This window comes from Anabas testudineus, chromosome 7, assembly GCF_900324465.2.
Source record: "Anabas testudineus chromosome 7, fAnaTes1.2, whole genome shotgun sequence".
Classification (NCBI taxonomy): Eukaryota; Metazoa; Chordata; class Actinopteri; order Anabantiformes; family Anabantidae; genus Anabas; species Anabas testudineus.
Window position 1 is genome coordinate 6,139,781 of NC_046616.1, and position 18,805 is coordinate 6,158,585.

At 40.7% G+C, this 18,805-nt stretch overlaps 1 protein-coding gene across 1 annotated transcript in view; it reads right to left on the reverse strand.

Annotated features, from left to right (window-relative positions):
• Nucleotides 1-18,805, reverse strand: part of prex1 (phosphatidylinositol-3,4,5-trisphosphate-dependent Rac exchange factor 1) — a 67,543-nt gene that overhangs the window by 39,627 nt on the left and 9,111 nt on the right. The window contains exons 2-8 of the mRNA XM_026367610.1: nucleotides 11,760-11,825; nucleotides 11,447-11,569; nucleotides 6,485-6,589; nucleotides 4,209-4,310; nucleotides 3,680-3,841; nucleotides 1,046-1,179; nucleotides 613-728 (exon numbers count right to left, since the gene is read on the reverse strand). Of these exons, the coding sequence (XP_026223395.1) occupies nucleotides 613-728; nucleotides 1,046-1,179; nucleotides 3,680-3,841; nucleotides 4,209-4,310; nucleotides 6,485-6,589; nucleotides 11,447-11,569; nucleotides 11,760-11,825 (808 nt within the window). The remainder of the gene's footprint in view (nucleotides 1-612; nucleotides 729-1,045; nucleotides 1,180-3,679; nucleotides 3,842-4,208; nucleotides 4,311-6,484; nucleotides 6,590-11,446; nucleotides 11,570-11,759; nucleotides 11,826-18,805) is intronic.

The window sequence follows — 18,805 nt, forward strand, 5'->3', positions numbered from 1 at the left end:
AAACGTGACAGAGAGGAAGACAAAGTGTTTCTACAACAGCGGACAACATGTACCAAGCCCAGCACAGAGCCTCGCAACAAACCACAACAGCAAAGAGAGCTGAGTGACAACCATATCGCTAGCAGCCCAGAGATGAGTCGTTTATCTTTGGCACAATATCTAAACCAATAAGAGAGCATTTCAAGTTTATCACCTAGCTCGGGTTGCTTTTGCACCTCTGATTTGTATCAACACCTCAGCCCATTACTGAATAGCTGACATCAAAAGGTGGTACGTAGGGCTGCAAGCTACATCCTGTTTGAAACTAGGTGCAAGTATGACACTCCACCCAAACTGTCAACAAGAACCCGATTCATATCCAAACACCAGTTTTTAAAAGGCACAGTTTCATAAACTAAGACCTGAAATTAAAAATTAACACCGTAGGCAAACTGAAAGTAGCGAATTATTATTGATTTAGCATAATTTAGACATCAAAGTGAATAAATTAGGAGCTTGTGTTACATTATATTGCATCAGGAACAACCAGACTTTAAACAAATGCCCCAGGAGAGTTCCATGAATGAACATATAGACAGTCTCCAGAGGTAATGCTGCTGGGCAAATACAAACCTGTTCCATCTTCCACATTTTCCACCTCCATCACCTCTGTGTTGATTCGGCCTCTGAACACATACAGGGGCCCGTTGATAGACTTGGTCCTTTTGGTGGACTTCTTTCCAGAAACCCTAGGAAATGGGACAACACTGCGGTTACACTCAGCTGGGAAAACATCTGTTGATGCCAGTGCCGTAGTAAGAAATGAGCTTGTGTTTGTAACACATGCACGTTCAGACAGACACAGGGATGGCCGTTACAGACACATGTAGGAATTTTTGGTTTGCTTGCATAAATGAAATCTGACTATACAAACAGGAATTTGGACTCTTTATGTGTGGCTTCCTTCAAGTAGTCGCGGAAGAAAAATATTCCTGAAATGCTTTTTTATTCGTATCACATTTCAGTGGTAAAAACGGTTTAATTATCTAGATGTTGCATTTCTCACCTGGACTTCCTCTTACAGTAAACCAAAAGGTTGTCGAAAAGGAAGAAGACACGTTCCTGGATATTGCCAGCTGAGATTTTTAGGAGATTTCCGTGAAGCAACAACTCTGTGCAGATGTCCGTCAGGTTGGTTCCCTTAATAAAAAGTAAAGAGCAGAAAACTAAATCAGCTACTAAATTCATAATGTGTGTATACTTCACTGAAAATATTACAACACTATACAGTAAAGAATAACTTATTCATCCCTTGTTTTATGTGTTGATGCTTTGCAAACACTTAGTTTTCATTTCACTGTCGAAGATAAAAAGCAAACTCATCCTTCTTCAATTTAGGTCCAATGCAAACCACAAAAGACTTTACTGATATTTATTCTAATCCCTGCATTAAAATTGTGAGATATCCATTGCATGTTTTCAGGAAGATGTGTCATGCTTCTCTGCAGCCTTCACAGGATGTGATCTGATCCTTCCTAAAAGCTGTTTCTCGTCAGCTATCAAATACACCACAACCCATTTCAATTCTCTTTATTGAGCTGTGCAAAAACTGTGTTGGTTGAAAAAAGTGCTATGATGATTAACCTCAGCATGGTGTCTAATTAACCTTTTCACAAAATGGTTGCACTTCAGGACCAATTACTAATATTACTTAGGCTTCATTATTTTTAGAAAATAATTTTCAGTGTTTTCACATTTCCGACTAGGGGACAGAAACTACTTTCACAGATACATGCATGAGCAACCATGCACTCACATGTTCCTGCCCGAGTTGTAAATAACAATTTCCTAAAATCAAAATTCAAACCACCAAGGAAATATAAAATGACTTCATTTAAAAAGGATAACTCGAGTTCATGAGCAGGAGTGAGTAAAGCTATCAGAAACGGGTACCTAAAAATGTAAATAATGAAGTTAAAAGACACATCATTATTCATTGTTAAATGGATCATTCCACTTCAAATCATCTGGAACTAAATAGACCCATGTGTGGACCTAGAGCAACCTCCCCCCAACTTTGGCTTGTAGACTACCCCACACTACCCCCCACCACTTCCCCACAGGCGCACACATATACATCAGATATGGGCTTCACTACGGCCTTTGATGTTTCTGACATGGATCCACCATAAGAGACGGCCAGATTTGTGGAAACCCCCGTCAGCCACGCCCACTCTCAAGCGTCCATAATTGATTCCCATGAGTATATATATTTGATGGATGTTCATCACTGTGGAGCTGTTGGTGAGAAAAATGATTCTCTGAGCTTGTCTTAAAGGCGAATACCGACTTGGTCTGAAGAGGGAACCATCTCAGCTTAGTGTGTAAACCACACTAAGCTGAGATGAACATGGGCATGATGTGCATAATAACTCAGAATTCAGCTAGTCCTTATGTGTGCACATGCATGGACGTCTTGCAGAGCGTGTTTGCAGGCGTGTGTACGCTTTTCAGCATTTATGGTGTTGGTGTAAGCATATGAATACATGTTGGGACTATATCTGTGTGTGCATGCACAGAGTATCTGGGCAGCAGTAATGCGTCTGCGCCTTATTCTGCATTACTGGTGGACTCCATTAGGGCTGGAGGTGATTAGCCTGGAGAGTAGCTGGAGAGAGGAAAGAACAGCGAGACTAATGCTGTTAGGCTGAAGGCTCCATGGGGGTGTGTGGTGGTGTGGGGTTAAAGTGCCTTTCCAAGCTTCTAATGACTTGTTCAGAGCAAGAGAACAAGGAAATTGTCTGTACTTGACGGCAAAAATTAACATTTTTGACATTTTCAGATATCCTTCCATTATTTAAAGTTTGGGTTTTGGTTTTACGGTGATGGCAATAATCTCTTGAAAGGCTATCAGGTGACATGTAGCTCAGGAGGTACAGCAGGTCATCCACTAATAACAACAGGTCCACACGTCAAGGTGTAAAAAAACATTCACAGAGAAAAAAACGTCAACCGATTAATTTTCACAATAGAGACACAGAAATATTCAGTGCAGTATTTTACTGCCAATATAGCCAAACCAAATAATCATTTCTTGTTTTTAGATGTTTGAAGGACAATTATTGTTGTTGATTTGCAAACTAGACACTGAGATCTCCCAGAGGGGCCCACTCTCTGGTTCCATCTTTCATTTTTTTTCCCCTAGCCCTTGCAAAGGTCCCCTCATATAACCCTCCAAGAGCATGTGAGACTAGAACTCTGCTTCCTCAGTCTCCTCTAATTGGGCAGTATGCCTGTTGGCATCCCCCTTGGCACCCTGTGTGGGTGGATTGTCCCATTGGTGCTCGCTAAGACAAGGCCTCTGTTGTGGTGAGTGAGAGAGGCGTGAAAAATTCACTGGACCCTTTGCTTGGGTCCCAAGCCCCATCCGTGGCCCCTGAGCTCTGTGCAATGATTTGGCTGCAATGGCACTTAACTCCTAAGATAGATGGAGACCGTGGTGATTTATTTATTTATTTTTTTCATGTCGTGGTTTCTTTTCTTTTCTTCGGCTGCTCGTGTTGCATGTCAAGATACCTTAATAAAAGTGTATTTAGCAAGATTTTCCATTCTACTTCTGTTTTTCTAAACGGCACAGTACTAAGACCCTTTACTCTTCACCCTGAACCATTTTCTCTACCTCCGTCATTCTTGCTCTCACCTCCCAGCCCTCAATGTGGGACTGAAGCTGCTCTAGAGCCTCCAGTTTCTCCATCTGCCTCTTGGTCTCGTTGATGTTGGAGCAGACCGCCTTCATGGCCTGCAGAGCCTCTTCCACTGCTGGATAATCAACATGCTTTTTAGGCGTTCTCTTCAGCAGTTCCTATGTTTTGGAAAGAGGAGGTTGATAGAGATTTAAAAAAAATATGTGTCCAGAGGCAGGCACATTAAAAAACACAAGTTATTTTCACGCATGAAGTAGTCTGTGACCTTTAGTAACAACAAATTCTTCCTCATGAGTTACAAAACTGCCACCTCTGCAGTCGAAAACATGAGTAGGTGGGGAAGATTGGGTCTCTAAATGCCAGTTGGTATGAAGTTATTGCACCAATATGTCAAATAACATAAAATGAGTTGGCACAAATACGCTATGATGTAAGAATTTCTATGGCGATAACGATCTAAATAAAACAAAGGTGGTGTTATTGCTTGATACGGCATCATCACAATATCACTCAGCAGTATGGTACCTTCAGCAGCAGAGGGTATTTGCAGATCCTCTGAATGGGAGTGAGAAGGTAGCCCTCCAGGGGAATATCTGTGCTTTTCTTCCCACCAAGTAGCATGCAATGCTATAGAAAAAAAAAACAATATCAATATTATACACCAGTGACAATTCTTTAAATAGAAATTGCCATGCCATAGTTGTATGTATTATACGGTACTTAAGTCAATTATTGTATACATGCCCATATTCATCATTCTTCATATATGACTTTTACAAATATTTTAATTATTTATTTAATTGCATTGGAACTTGATTTCTGTGACCCCTGTGCACAATCTTGGTTTTGGTGAGCCCAAACCACGACAGCTGTAGTTGACGGAAAAGCATTGCCGCTCGTGACCACATCCTGTTACTGTCATTTCATTTTAGCAGTTCTTTGGTGTTTCATTATTGGCAACAGCAGCTCTGTATATGTTTAACCTATACTTTCATATTTATATCAATACAAGAGTATGTATTGCACTTTATTGTTTACGAGTCGTGTTTTTATTCTAGTATTCCGGTTTATGAATGTGGGTCTTGGCAGCATCCAAGAGATTAAAACAAACAAAAAAAAGACTTCTTTCCATGGTTGTTTGACTAGAAACTAATCTCTGCCTATACAGTGCTGTAGTTCTTGCCACTGAGCCACAGAAAAACCCTTTCCTTGTTTACATCCAGTATGCTGTGAGCTCGCTGGATGGGATGAAACATCAAAAGAGGACATGCAGATAAACTACTCGTGTCCCAGTGGGACAGAAGACAAAAGAACAGTATAAAGCGTTATAGTTATATGGCAATGCTCTCTGAGGAAGAAGGGATACCAGGGGGTTGGGCAGAACCTTTATGGTAAAAAAATAAGTAAAAGAAAAATCAAAAATACTACTGCCACACTCCAATATCTATCTAAACGTCTAGTTTCCTTTCTCTCTCATCCTCTGCTTTTTTGTAATCTGTTAGCCTGAAGCCAAACTTCCCTCTGTTCTCCACTATGACCTAATTTTACTTTCTTCGCTTCTCTCTCCTCTTCCAATGCAATTAACACTTCTTTTTTACATACAATTATTTCTACATTCAATTAGCATGGAAATGGTTTAATCCCTGAAAAAAAAACGTCCACTGGAATTAAACACAGCTGAGAAGAAGCCAATGGCAAGACACATCACACTGCCATTAATAACTATGACAGTGATTTGCAATGGTTCCCCCTTCTGAAAATGGAAAAACTTGTGTGTTCTTTGCCAAGTCAATACATCTCACAGACTTTGCTTTAAGCATTTTGTACAGTTTACTAAATCTGTCTTGTTCTATTTTTCTGATGGTTGCTGTATAAAAAGCTAGAATTCATCCAATATTCAAAAATAAACTGAGGTCTGACGCCTGCTTTGATAATATAACCAGATGTTGTGCAGTGTACTTTATTTTGCAAGCATCAATGTTGCATTAGACCAAACCAATTCACCACTGCTACGAGAGGCAATAAGTCAAAGCAAACAGCTACACTCTAATCCCACTGTTTCCAGTAGTGTGGATCAGAATAATACCATGGAAGCAAACCATCAGGCAGCGACAAATGCAGGGTCTCAGATCTCTAAGCCAGCCCCAAAAAGACTGCCAACACGCCACAGCTGGCTGGCCCACAATCTGCCGATGATTTCACTGGTTGGGCCCCTGCTCAAAGGGACCATTGACAATTTTAATTTCATTGTCCAGTGCCCGAAGGTATAGGTGTCAAAACACGGAAACAGCTGGCAGTGGAAATGCTACTAGACCGACCCCCTTGTGTCGACCTTGATTGTTGTTGCATCCTGCCCAGGCAGGAAGAAACATCTGACCTTGTTAAGGTTTCTGGCCCTTATTGAAATGTTAACATTGAATTGGAGGTGATATGATGGAAGGAAAATGGATGAGGAGGATGGATAGATGATGATGATGGATAGAGATATGTATGAGCAGAAACACAGGAAGAAAGAAATGTAGGGCAAAGGAAGAAGGTAGGAAAGATTCCACAAAGGAAATGAGGTGAGAGTTTTATTTGGTCACCAGTCCAAATACAACTGCATACAATAATTTACTACACTCATGACCTAGTGGAAATAGAGATTTTATATATATAATTACAAGTAGAGACATTGGAGTGAGAATGAGAAGAGGAAGGATGTCAAAATGCAGAAGAAAGATAGGCCTGATGACTTATGGTGTACAGAAGCCGAAAAAAGGAAAGACGAGATCTGCAGAGCAGAGGAGAATGTGTTTTACCAGAAGGAAGGTCCTGATGTTGGGAATCTTGTTTAGTTCCATCAGAAGCCGCAAAGCCTTTTCATGGTTACTGCAGTACTCGCCGTATACTGAGAAACTCTCCTTCTGCAAGAAATGAGAAAAGACACAGGTCAGGATTGTGGACCAGGGACGTAATAACATATTTCAGTAGATCGTTAGCAGCACTGAGGAATGCACAGAGACAACTGACAGGAGGAAAGACTGACAGTGTAGAGCTGAAACTGGACAGACGGCTCCATTCCTACACTCTAATGAGATTCAGTTGTACTATAGCAAGGGACAAGCACTTCCACAGCTGCCATTACTTAAATTAGTAATAGTAGCAGCAAAAGCATTTGTTATGCCACAGCAACATGGGAGGCTAACCACAACAATGATTCCACATAACTACTGGAAGAACACTGGCTTTCATAAAGCTTTTCAAAGCTTTATGTACTACTTTTCGTCGGCATCATTTGTCACACTTCTCTTTTTTAAAATAGTCTACATCATAGTGGAAAAGCATGCCAACACACTTCCTTTTCTCGCTAAGTGACAGCGTCACACTGTGCAGCAAGACAAGATACTCCAACTATTACAGAAGCCGCTGTCAAGATGCCACTTAGTTTTTTTTTTTTTTTTTACACCAAGTAAGAAAACACCTGTTGTGAGTGAACATACTGTAGCCTGGAATGCATTATTCATGCAGCATATAGACAGCAATGCATACACAATACAGCTGCAGTTGAATTTACACCCCGAAGCTCATTGAAGCCTATTGTGTGTTCTTAACTATGCTACAGTAATTGGGATGTGAAACCATGTGCACAGTGGGGCCAAAGCTTAAGGTCTAGAAACTGAAACTGTCATCTGAAACAGCCTAGTAAGTGAAATCTAAACCTGCAGGTGCTCGCTTTCAATCCTTCTGCCTGGAGGCGCTGCATTTACAGCTAGCTTGGTTAAGATACGATAAAGCAATAATCAATATTCATTCCTAGGGACCAATCAGGCTAAAGGGGTTTATAGCTTGATTGAATAATTTTATGGGTTCCACAAAATGACACCTTCAAAAAAAAAAATGCAAATGGTTAACAAGCCAGCATCCGGTACAGGAACGGATATACAAAAGTATTATGCATGTGGTTTTACTCCCCCATGCACACAAACATTACCCCATAAACTGTGTCACTGTTCAGTGCGTGCATGTTAATGTTTTACATGTTAACCCAGCAGGAAGCTGCCTATTTAATATACAGATATATATTTAACATCTCTCCTTTATTATGATGTGTAAAGGAGGAACAGCTGAAAATCTTCGGTTCCATTCACTATAATACTCTTTTATAGATCTGTAACACAAGCAACACACAAAGAGTCCGATGTAAATGATGGCCAGCGTTTACCACACAAGCAGACAGGAACACAAACACACCCTAGGCTGCGTTTGGCAGGAGATTCCAGTCCAAAGCACCACTGGCAGGAACAATTGTGTCGACATATGGCGTGAAACCGCAGTTACTGTCAAACTGAGTTAATACACTGCACAGCAAGGAAAAGGGAGCACAGGAGGGTCAAGATTTGTACATATAAAATCCATGTACCACTTTAATCTGTGTTCATACATGCAGGTGGAGGTTACAGCAACGCATTTTGAACTCTGGACAGAAGAGGAATTTAAAAACTTAATTATAAGCCTCAAAGTATTTGACACAAATGTCATTTGCACACAACAATCATGGTCATTCAGAGTCTGACCCTGGGTAGACGAAGCATGGTTAAAAAAAAAAAAAAAAAAAAAAAAAAAACATATTCCAATCGTGTGCTAGTCATAAAATTGTTAAAGTAAACTTGTCTTCTGCAAGGCTGCTCTCTTCATTTATTAGCTACAGCTACGAAGAACATGCCAAAACTGTGAAATCCAGAAGTAAACAGGATGACATGTTTCCAAGCATCAGTACTCCAGATAACATCAGACATCTTGTTGAGGTTTATTGTACCTCATCTAAACTGTTCCAACCTATTGTGAATGAGTACAAAAAAAAAAAAAACACATGGTTACAGCCACAAACACTCAACATTGAAACGGAGTATCTGTTTACACTTGCATGCTCCTGAATATGGCTGCGCTTTAGTGGCTGTACCTGAAATAACCACTGTAGCTCTTAAACACCGTGCCACTGAACTCTCGTCACAAAAAACACGCCTATTTGCAGCTCTGTTTACAACCAAAGCCGTGTTGTCGCCTCAATTAAGTAAATCCAGGCACCTAAAGAAGGCAGGGCCAAATTGTGAGCCTTTAATTTCCACAGAGTCAACTCTAAACATCAGGACTAGACTGAAAGACATCAGTTGTACCCAGAATAGCTCCAAGACGTGAGTTTTCCCTTTGATAAACGTACGTCTCTATTTGAATTCTTCATCATTAGAGTGTTATTCCGGAGGTTAGATGAGAGGGTAGTATCACACGCTGAGGAATCACATTGAGTCAAAGCATAATGGCGGCAGTTGAGAAACCATATAATGATGTGACTGTTGCGTTTTGCACAGTCCTTATACATATATATGCTCCCAGAAATAGAGCAAATATTGTCTCTCATTTCTTTTCTAACATGACTCACTGTTTCACCTTTGCAGAGTCTGAATAATCCTGACCATACCATGACCTTGAAATGAGGGCTAAACATCTGTGTGCGTTTGGTCAGAGTAAACACACGTTTCTCATGTTACCAATAAAATGTTGCTCGATTTTAACTGCAAAATGCTCTATATTCATAAGCAGTGGTGCTTAAATGAGCAACATTGACAAACAAGCATGGTTATTTTAATTCAAACTCACAGCGTGGTTTACTTTATATAAATATTCCACAAGACTGTCTGCCACTCAGCCAAAGTTAGGGATAAATAATGGGAAGATTCATTTCTATTCAAAAAAAAAAATATATATATATATATATATATATATAAACATATATACAGCCCTCCAGGCCGTGTTGGCAACATCCGATTTTGAATAGAAATGAATCTTCCCATTATTTATCCCTAACTTTGGCTGAGTGGCAGACAGTCTTGTGGAATAATGCAGGAGGTTAATGAAATCCCAGTCATGGCGTTGACCTCTAGTCGAGGTCAAGGGCTACGGCTGGAGGGCACCAGCAATGCAAACCGATTGGCTGAGAGGTGTCAGTGTTGGAAGCAGACAAAGGTCGTGGGTTGCCGAGGGAAGTGTAATGGATATGCAGTAACACAGATAGTGTGGAAAGATCAGTAACACAGCGGCACATTTTATCAGACACATACACAAAGAAGAACACAACCATGGAGAAAAATGATACAGAAATGTGTTTGTATGTAGAGTCCAGATGGGATCAATGCAAATACACATTGTTTAAGGCAGTGAGCTTAGCGTAGCATAGCTGAAAGAGTGACACGGCAAGCCTGGCTCTAAAGGTCTAAAGGTCCGAAAACCAAAGCTTAAACTATGTTGTGGTTTAAAAAAAAAAAAAAAAAAAAAAAAGATACCCATCATGATCTGGCTTATCTTTTTGTATTAATTAATTAATGATGTTCGCTTGCATACTGGGAAATTGTGAGGGATGCTATTTTTGTGATGGATGTTATATGACTAAGTGATTGATGCATATTCAATTATATACTGTTTATATAAACCACTGCTACAGTGACATATTCAATCTTGCTTTATTTCTGTGACTCATCATCATTCCTGAAATTGATTTGAATTGTTGTCACAAAGATTTCTTCTTATCGCTGTAACCAGGCAGACATGAAGAAAAGTGAAATTATGGAAAGATTGAGGTTATTTATTTCACCACAGATCCTTTAATCAATTCTCCCTGATACTTGGCCTGACAGGCTGAATTACCATGACAGCTCACATATGTGTGAAGGCACGATTTAATGAGCTAATTCAAGTGGTCTCTCCAGATTTGATTAAATGTCATTCATGTCACAGGCAGAAAGCGGATAGATTATTACTGATCTTGTCATTTCACTGCAGAGAGGTGCTGTGGTTTGTAAAATGATATGTAATTCGCAGAACTAACTTAGGGGTCAGAAATATGTTTTATAAGATCTGCAGACGATTGGCTCCAACATTAGATGTGTGACAGACTGGACTAAAAGAAGCCACGGGCAGAGTAGTTTGTAGTTTGTAGTTTTTTTCTTTTGCAATGCAGCAGTTTGTGAAAATCCAAAACTCCAATCTGCTATAGAGTCGTTCTACAACACTATCCCATAGGGAGAGATAGAAAGAGAGAAAGAGTGAGAGAGAGAGACAGAGAGAGAAGGAGGAGACTGAGATTGAGTGCTACCAGCAGAAGCATTGTCCCCTCTCTGAGTGACACACCATCTCTTCCTCCCCGGACACAGACACTTCTTTGTTTGTTCCCTGGGGCCAAACGAGTTCAAACAGAGGGGAGAGGTGGGAGGTGTGTGTGTGTGTGTGTGTGTGTGTGTGTGTGTGTGTGTGTGTGTGTGTGTGTGTGTGTGTGTGTGAGAGAGAGAAATCTTTGGATGGAGAGATGGGAGGGGAAGAAAGGAGATGGCAGAGAGTGACTTGCATAGACTGATGAAGAGATGGAGGAAAAAGAGAGTCCTTTGCCTGACAGGATGCATGCCTGTTTGGAAAAGGAGGGAAGGCAAAGGGGTGGAGGTGGTCTCTGTGTGTGTGTGTGTGTGTGTGAGTGTGTGTGTGAATGAGAAGTCCAGGAGTTGGGAGGGGTGTGCATGTGAAAAAAAAGAGATTTAAGGGGTATTTTCACAGCAGGCTTTGCACGCTTTCCCTGAATCTGTGGTTACGGGTAACCCATGAAAAGAGTTTGTGTGTGGGTTTTTGCATGGAAGAGGCATTCATGCATGCGTGTGCCCCCACATGCGTGTCCGTGTGCGTGTTTATGCGTGTGACTGTCTGCTGTTTTAATGCGTGTTTTTTTGTGTGCCACTTACAAACTGTAGGAACACATGTCCCAGTGCATGCTGAGGACTGGGTTCAGGCTGCAGACTGGCCTCCACGGCAGACAACACTTCTTTGTGCAACTCCAGGATGTCCTCAATATTTGAAAACAGAATCTATAAACAGAGAGACGATGTAAAGGGAGGGGATCCAGAGGAAGGAACACAAGGAAAAGAGCAAGGAAGTGACCCACAGATGTACAGAGATGTGGGAAAAGAAGGGAAATCAGCAAATAAATATTAGAAAAGAAAGAAAACCATCTTTTGTCTTTTGGCTGCACAAAAAGTATTTAAAATCCTATCATACCTTGACATGTTCGGGTGAGAGACACTGTTGGTCATCTGCCGTTTGTCTGATTCTTTGCAAAAACGCCTGTGGAGGAAACAGAAACAAAGCAAGTTTAAAAATAAGCACTTGATAAGGCCTGGGTCTGACGTTTTGAAAAGCACAGCGAGTTTTCGACACACTGAGAGTCTCCATCAACAAGAAAACAAGACAGTTTTTTAATCCTGAGAGCTGTCTGGAAATGGAGACTGCTTCTGATTATTAGTGAGTCTATATGGACGCTGTGCTTTGAAGAAATAGAGTAGATACAAATATATTACGTCACCACACATGAGCATAAACACAGACACCTTTGAGCAACAGAAGAGTGCCTTTCATGGTGCAAGACAGATGTGTCACAGTCCCCTAGGTACCCCAGAGTTTTCCACTATTTGACAAGAGATGTTGTTTTCACGGTCTTGTAACACTTGCAGCTCACTGTGTGGATCACCTGAGGTGGAAACTAATGCACCTGTGCCTTCAGCTGTAATACATCAGCCCAAGTAGCAGCATCTACATACGCCACTGAAGACGACCCTAATGAGCTTGTGTCAGGTTGAGCTTTGCATGCATGTGTGCATTTTGTCTGTCTGTGTGTGTCTGTCAAAAATCCTGAGTTAGGAAGGAAGAATAAAAATGAGGGGAAGTGAATCTGCAAACAGTGTCTTTCATTCTCTCTTCCCCATTTCTTCATCTCTTGCATCGTGTCTGACAGGCTTAACCCGTCTCTGTCTGCCTCATCTCCAGACGCCAATACTGCCTTGATAAGGGATAGAGGAGAGGAGATATGTCTCCCCAAACCACAAAATAAAGCTCTATTCCTGAAGCCTCCTTCATCTGGCAGTCTCCTGCTGTTGTGTCTGCCTGTACTTCAGTGCCTTTGGTCTGAAAATGGATACCTTGCCACACAGATGAAGGGTGTTACAAAAGATAAAAGCTTTGCATTCATTGAATGAATGTACAATATGTATTACTGGAGATTAATATTGTTCTAACTTCTCGGTTGATTTTCACCAGCCACTTCAAAGCTACAATGATTAATCAAGCAGCACAATGATCTATAAAAATACAGCTTCATGTTAAAGGGTGAATGGTTCTGGTGGTTTCTAACCAAGCAGACAGCTTTTGTTTTACTTGTCAACATTTGTAAGGTGTTCATCTTCATCCCAATGCAATGCACAAGAGCAGGACTTTATTTATCTTACAGCAGTGAAGGTTCATACTGAAAAGCCAAAATGTAACCCTGAGTTTGGAGAATAAAAACATTAATAAAATATCACAGTTCAAATTCCACCCTAGCAAATTTTACTTCTACAAAAGAAATATCTTATGAAAAAGTCTGATACCACCTTCTGCAGCTATGCATGGCTACGGGGGAAGAGGAGAAGAGGTAAGAATAAAAAGGAGTTGTACAGAGGGATGAACAAACACTTGCATGCTCTGTACAGTTCAGCCTACTACATGAATTACTTACAGTAAGTCACTTGCCTATAATGAAAGACTGACACTTCTAATCACACATTAGCTCTAAAAAAAGGCACCCAGTCAACCAGACAGTCAGGCAGCAATCATATCATTTCCTCGAGACCAAATACTTGAGGACTGTTCAGAGTCTTTTTTCTTCTTTACTAGCTTTTGCGTAGGATACCAAAATAGAAGGCAAAGGTCGTTAGCAGAGAGCTGCAACCTCGCTAATTGAGACCAGTATTAAAGGGAAGCAGTAGACACCGTGTTCTTGACTGGTTTTGGGAGGGAGCTGATTGCGCTTGAGGCGTACACTAATTAAATCTCCCATATGGCAACTTGTATCGTGTCCACACTGGAAAAGAAGTCACTCAAGTGAGAGATTGCTCCCTGAGAGAGGAGACAAGAAGAGGCAGGAAACAAGGCCTTTCCTCAGCTGCTTTCAGATGAAGGAAAGCAGGAAGAGGGCAGGGTGGGTGCCGGAGAAATCAAAAGGACTAAATGATGAAAACAAAGTGGAGGGTGAGAAAAAAAAAACGTATGTATTCAGGCTGCAGAGTCAATTCTTATTGACATCTTAGACAGCTACCATCCAGACAGGATTCACCCTTTAAACGAAATGTGCCACACAGATGTGGTGACAAGGGGGATCAGCAGGGAGGATGGTGGGAAGGAGCAACAAAGAGATCCTTTCAGGCCAGGTCTCGCCTCATTCTTACCCAGTCTTGTATTGGCTGTCTTCATTGTTCCATCACAAAGCACACAGGTTTATTTGGAGGGAAAATTGGAAGCTTTCTCAGCCCACCACCATCAGCAGACCCACAGTCGATGACAGAACAGAGCATAAACCGGGCATGCACACCAAGCGTGTCTGAGTTTACTCAAACACAGGACTGTAATATTTTGAAAACCTGATGGGAATCCAAAAATCAAAATTACCCCCAAAGGATGGTATAATGGGTATAATTGGAAGGATGTTGACATGTGATGGACAGGCGTTCACTGTGTTTGGAAAGCCAAGCGTCATAACTGGGCAACCTGCAGTCTAGACTGACTTTGAAAGTCAGCTTTTTGACAGTAATGACCACCAATCGAGATAACATCCTGTCAGGAGAACAGACAAGTCAGTTATACTTAGCAGAAGTTACAGAAAGTGGAATCGGATTGGTTCCCCACAGTCTAAATCTGTAACACAGCAAGACGACACCTTACAAATACTCGCAGACAAGCTACGAGTAATTCCACACCACAAAACTTGCCGGAGTCCAGCTCATTCCCACTGTAGTCGGTTAAATATAAAAAAGCAGGTTTTAGTAGAGTGGACTCATCTAAAAGTGCAAAAATTCAACAGAGGTATTCAAGGTATGTTTTTCCACTCTGAATTCAATGAAATAAAAAGAAGCAGGTGGCATTGCACCTTCAGACATAAGGTGAATTATGAAAGAGCCATCTTCTGCACAGTAGGGAGCTAAAAAACAAACAAACACACATGAACAGCAGTCATGACAAACGCTGTGACTCCACTCTGCCCACATTGGACACAGTTGTCCAGCTCATTACTTCTTAATCAACATGCTGATGTGCAGCAGGATGCGACTGACGGCCCTTGTTTACTTTCATATCTCCTTCTCAGGTGACCTTCCTGCCTTTTCTCTGATGCACACTGTCATCAGTGAGCCGAGGGTGTATAATCATGTTAAGTGGAGGATCAGACATTGATGAATAATATTTACATGAATGATGGACAACAATCTCCATGTCATCCTGTATTGGTTAAGATGAACGGATTTCTCCATCAGTAATTGTCTGAAAATCTAATTAAAGCTCGAGTCAAACTTAATCATTAATTATGTTGTATGTAGATCAGATATGTCCTTGACTAAGATACAGCTCTGTACAGTACAGTATATACACTATAGCACTCCCTTCAGTTTCCCTAAGCAGCTCACCAAGATGCCCAATTACTGTTCAATACCTAAAAATAGCAACAATCAATGTGTTAATAATAGCTGGTCAACTGGGACACAAATTCATTTTTTGATATCCTTTGACTCAATTGTGAGTCAGAGTAGCTGCACGAAGGGGCTCAGCTGCTCCGCAGAGCACAACAGAGATACTGCACGTGATGGTTTCTTGCCACAGGGGTGATAGGCTGTTAGGGGAAACTGCTCATGATGCAATCCCACAGGAGACTAGTAGCCAAACCATGAAGCTCCTTGTTAGACCACAAAGTAGCTGGCAAGTACAACACTAACGCTGAATTAGACCACTGATATTTCAGTGTAATAAAAACACCACAAAGGAAATAGTTAAAAGTATATAAAATATAAAGTATAAGAATATATGCTCTGATTGGCCTGCTGAGCTGGTATTTATCATAAGAAGAAATATATCAAAACTAACAACAGCAAATCAAACTGACTGCTGTAAACACAAAACACTTTATACATTTATAAATTATGAGACTTTACTTATTTTACTTGTGTATTTTTTTCATAGGAATAACCCTCAACTCGGTACACGGGGCTGTTTTTGTTTTTTCTTCACAGATTATCTCCGGCTCCATCAGATTGGATAGGAAGTGTCTGTGGACTGTCTTACCACAGAATTTAAATGGGGGTTAAAGTCTGGGCTTCAGTTGGGTCATTGAAGGACAGAGACTTGTCCTGAAGCCACTCCGGTGTTGTCTCGGCTGACTTCTTTCATTTCACATCTACTGAGGCTACTGGGTCTCTGGGAAGACATATCTTTAAAAAAGCCTTTTATACCTATCTGTGCGTCTGGATGCAGCACTCGATCGCCCCAAGGTTCCAGAAGTATATCAGCTTTAGGTTAGCATTTCCACACCCCTTCCCTTGCACTCATTTGGAAACTGTAACAAGGGTGTTTTCACACTTTAACCACAGAGATTTTTCTGGACAATATTGGGTCAAGAGTTTTGTAAGTGATTAAGTACTGAAATGTGAAATATCTGCCTTTAACTTAAACGCTGCAAATTATTGCATACAGTGTTCTTGTGGTAAAATTTGACATTGTTATGATGTCATTGAAATCTATTCACAGTTTCAAAAGGGATTTTATATAAAACAAACGCTCCCTCCCAGATAACTGAAGACACGATCTAAACGGGCCGAGTGTGAAACTACGTAAAACTGAAAACGTGCCACTTGAACAGGCACATGAGCAGCCTAACGTATGGTTGTGGGACCTCACCGAGCTGAGTCACTGTCTTCTTTATTGCAGCACTTCATGTGCACGAAAAGGAAAATGATGACAAGTTAAAAAAAAAATTAAAAAATTCCACAGGAGAAGTGAACACAAATGCCTCTGCTGGTGTGTTTGTGTATGTGTGGCATGCAAACAGGAAGTGCAAAACACAGAGCAATCACATTTAACAAAGGCCTCCACAAGTTAAACTCCAAATCATTGACAACATTTTCCTTTCTTTTTAAGCAGATAGGTGGTGGTTCAACTCAGCAGGGAGGGAAAATAAACAGTCTGCAGAATATAGCACTGCCTCTCGACACAAAAGCACCAGATGCAATTTCTGGACAGGATGTGTGGCTTTAGTGAAAAGGAAGTATGTTTGACTGGCCGCTAACTCGACTGTGTTCTAAGTAAAGACTGACGGTTTCGAACTAGCATGCAACCAAACCGTTACAAACAAGAGTACAAACAAGTAAATCACTTTGTGCTTCACGGTGGTGCCAACGTGGAAGTCGTTGGACGTCCTCACGGATCATATTTTTTTTGTTGCTCAATAATTCTGATTGTCAACTATGTAAATCTACTGCTCTGTTCTGTAGAGACAACACCTATTGCGTGTATGTGCAACATATTACAACATATTAATTATGATCTTGTAATATCATAATTAGCAATACACGAAAAGCAGTGTATCAGCTGCGTACTCATGTTGTAAGCAGGTTAATGCAATGCGTATGTATGTGTTGCGTGTTCTTTTATAGCCAATAACTAAAGCACAGTGACAAAAGTGAACTGAAACAAAGATAAACTTGAGCGTGCGTATGAGCATCTGTGCAATTTTATAATGACATTTTGTTTTATTATTTATTTTGTATTATAGGTAGATGAAACCTACCAAGCCAACCAATGCTGAGGGGGAGTTAAAAACTTAAGCGGAGGGCAAACTTGACTTGGAAAAAAAATCCCTCCTGGACAATGTGATCACAATACTACCTTGTCTGGTGGCATATGAAGGATCAGGCACCATCTCTTATACCAAACATCCAAACGCTCAGATGTGGGTTTGATTCGACATGTCGAGGTTTATCAGACCGAAGAGGGGCCAGACAGTAAGGTGTGATCATACGGATGGACCATATGCTGGTTTGGGCTCAGTGTTCGCTCCACTGGACAGCGAGTAAGACGCCTGCTGCCTTCACGTCTGCCTCGTCTGCTTCTGAACAGAGCTGTACCTGCAGCTCGGCCAACTATGTAACCCCTAATCCAACACTGTGTCCCCTTTTCTTTAAGGTTGGGTCTTTGCTTTACTCCAGAACTCTTGGTTGGTCACAGACATTAAATAATTGTTATGAAGTCAGTGAAATTAGAGACCTTTAAACAGTTCAGGACTTTCCGAACTTAAAAGCATAAGTCGTTTTAACTAAATGTCAAAACTATTCAGTTAACTCATCCAATATTTTGCTTATTTACATATATTAGTCAGCACTCACTGAACCAGGTTAAATCCTCATTTATTTATCTGATAAATTTTGTTTGTTTTATATTTTCTTTTCTTGTTTTATACATGTCTCAGAATCCCAACATTGAAAAACCAGGATGAAGACACGTTTGCATGTCTGCACCATTATTGTTTAACCGTATTGAGAAATAATGATCCTGTCATGACTTGACTTGGTAGTTTTCATAACTACTGATAAAAGAACCACAGCTTATTAAGCTAACATTTTCAACTATGACAACATTAACAGACGTAAAAAACGTTGGATGTACTTCAAGCCTAAAACATTAAGTTCAATTGCTTAACTCAAACTTTTGCTGACGCTTCTTGTCTTTCAATGTTCTTTTCGAATGTGTAGAAAGAAGTACGGAAATGTCATAACTGTCCAACTCAGTCGAATTGCACAAGGAGTCAGACATACAGTCAGGGTTGGAGCCGCTGGAGCTGCTGTCACACTGCTGGCAGGGGATGTTGACTCGAGGGTCACTTAAAGTCGGGAGCACGAGATCTATGGATGTTTATCTTCAGCAAAGGTTATCCATGTTTAAAAAGGGATTAATGGGAAAATGAATGCCTGTGGGAACATGATCACATGAAATCTGCTGCTTTCCCCTTAATAACAAGACAAACATTTTAAGTTGCAGCCTGAATACTTTTAGAAACTAGATTTACAAATGTTTGTGTGTATATAGCTCAGTACCCATTCAACTAAGAGATCAATGTCATAATGGGATGTAGAAAACTGATGGAATATGTACTTCGTGTTGGTCATTCGACGAAGTGCAAATTTCTAACTAATATGTGGAAACTCATTAGCAAGAAGATTAAGTCATTTTATAGAGCTGACTTTGTTTATTGG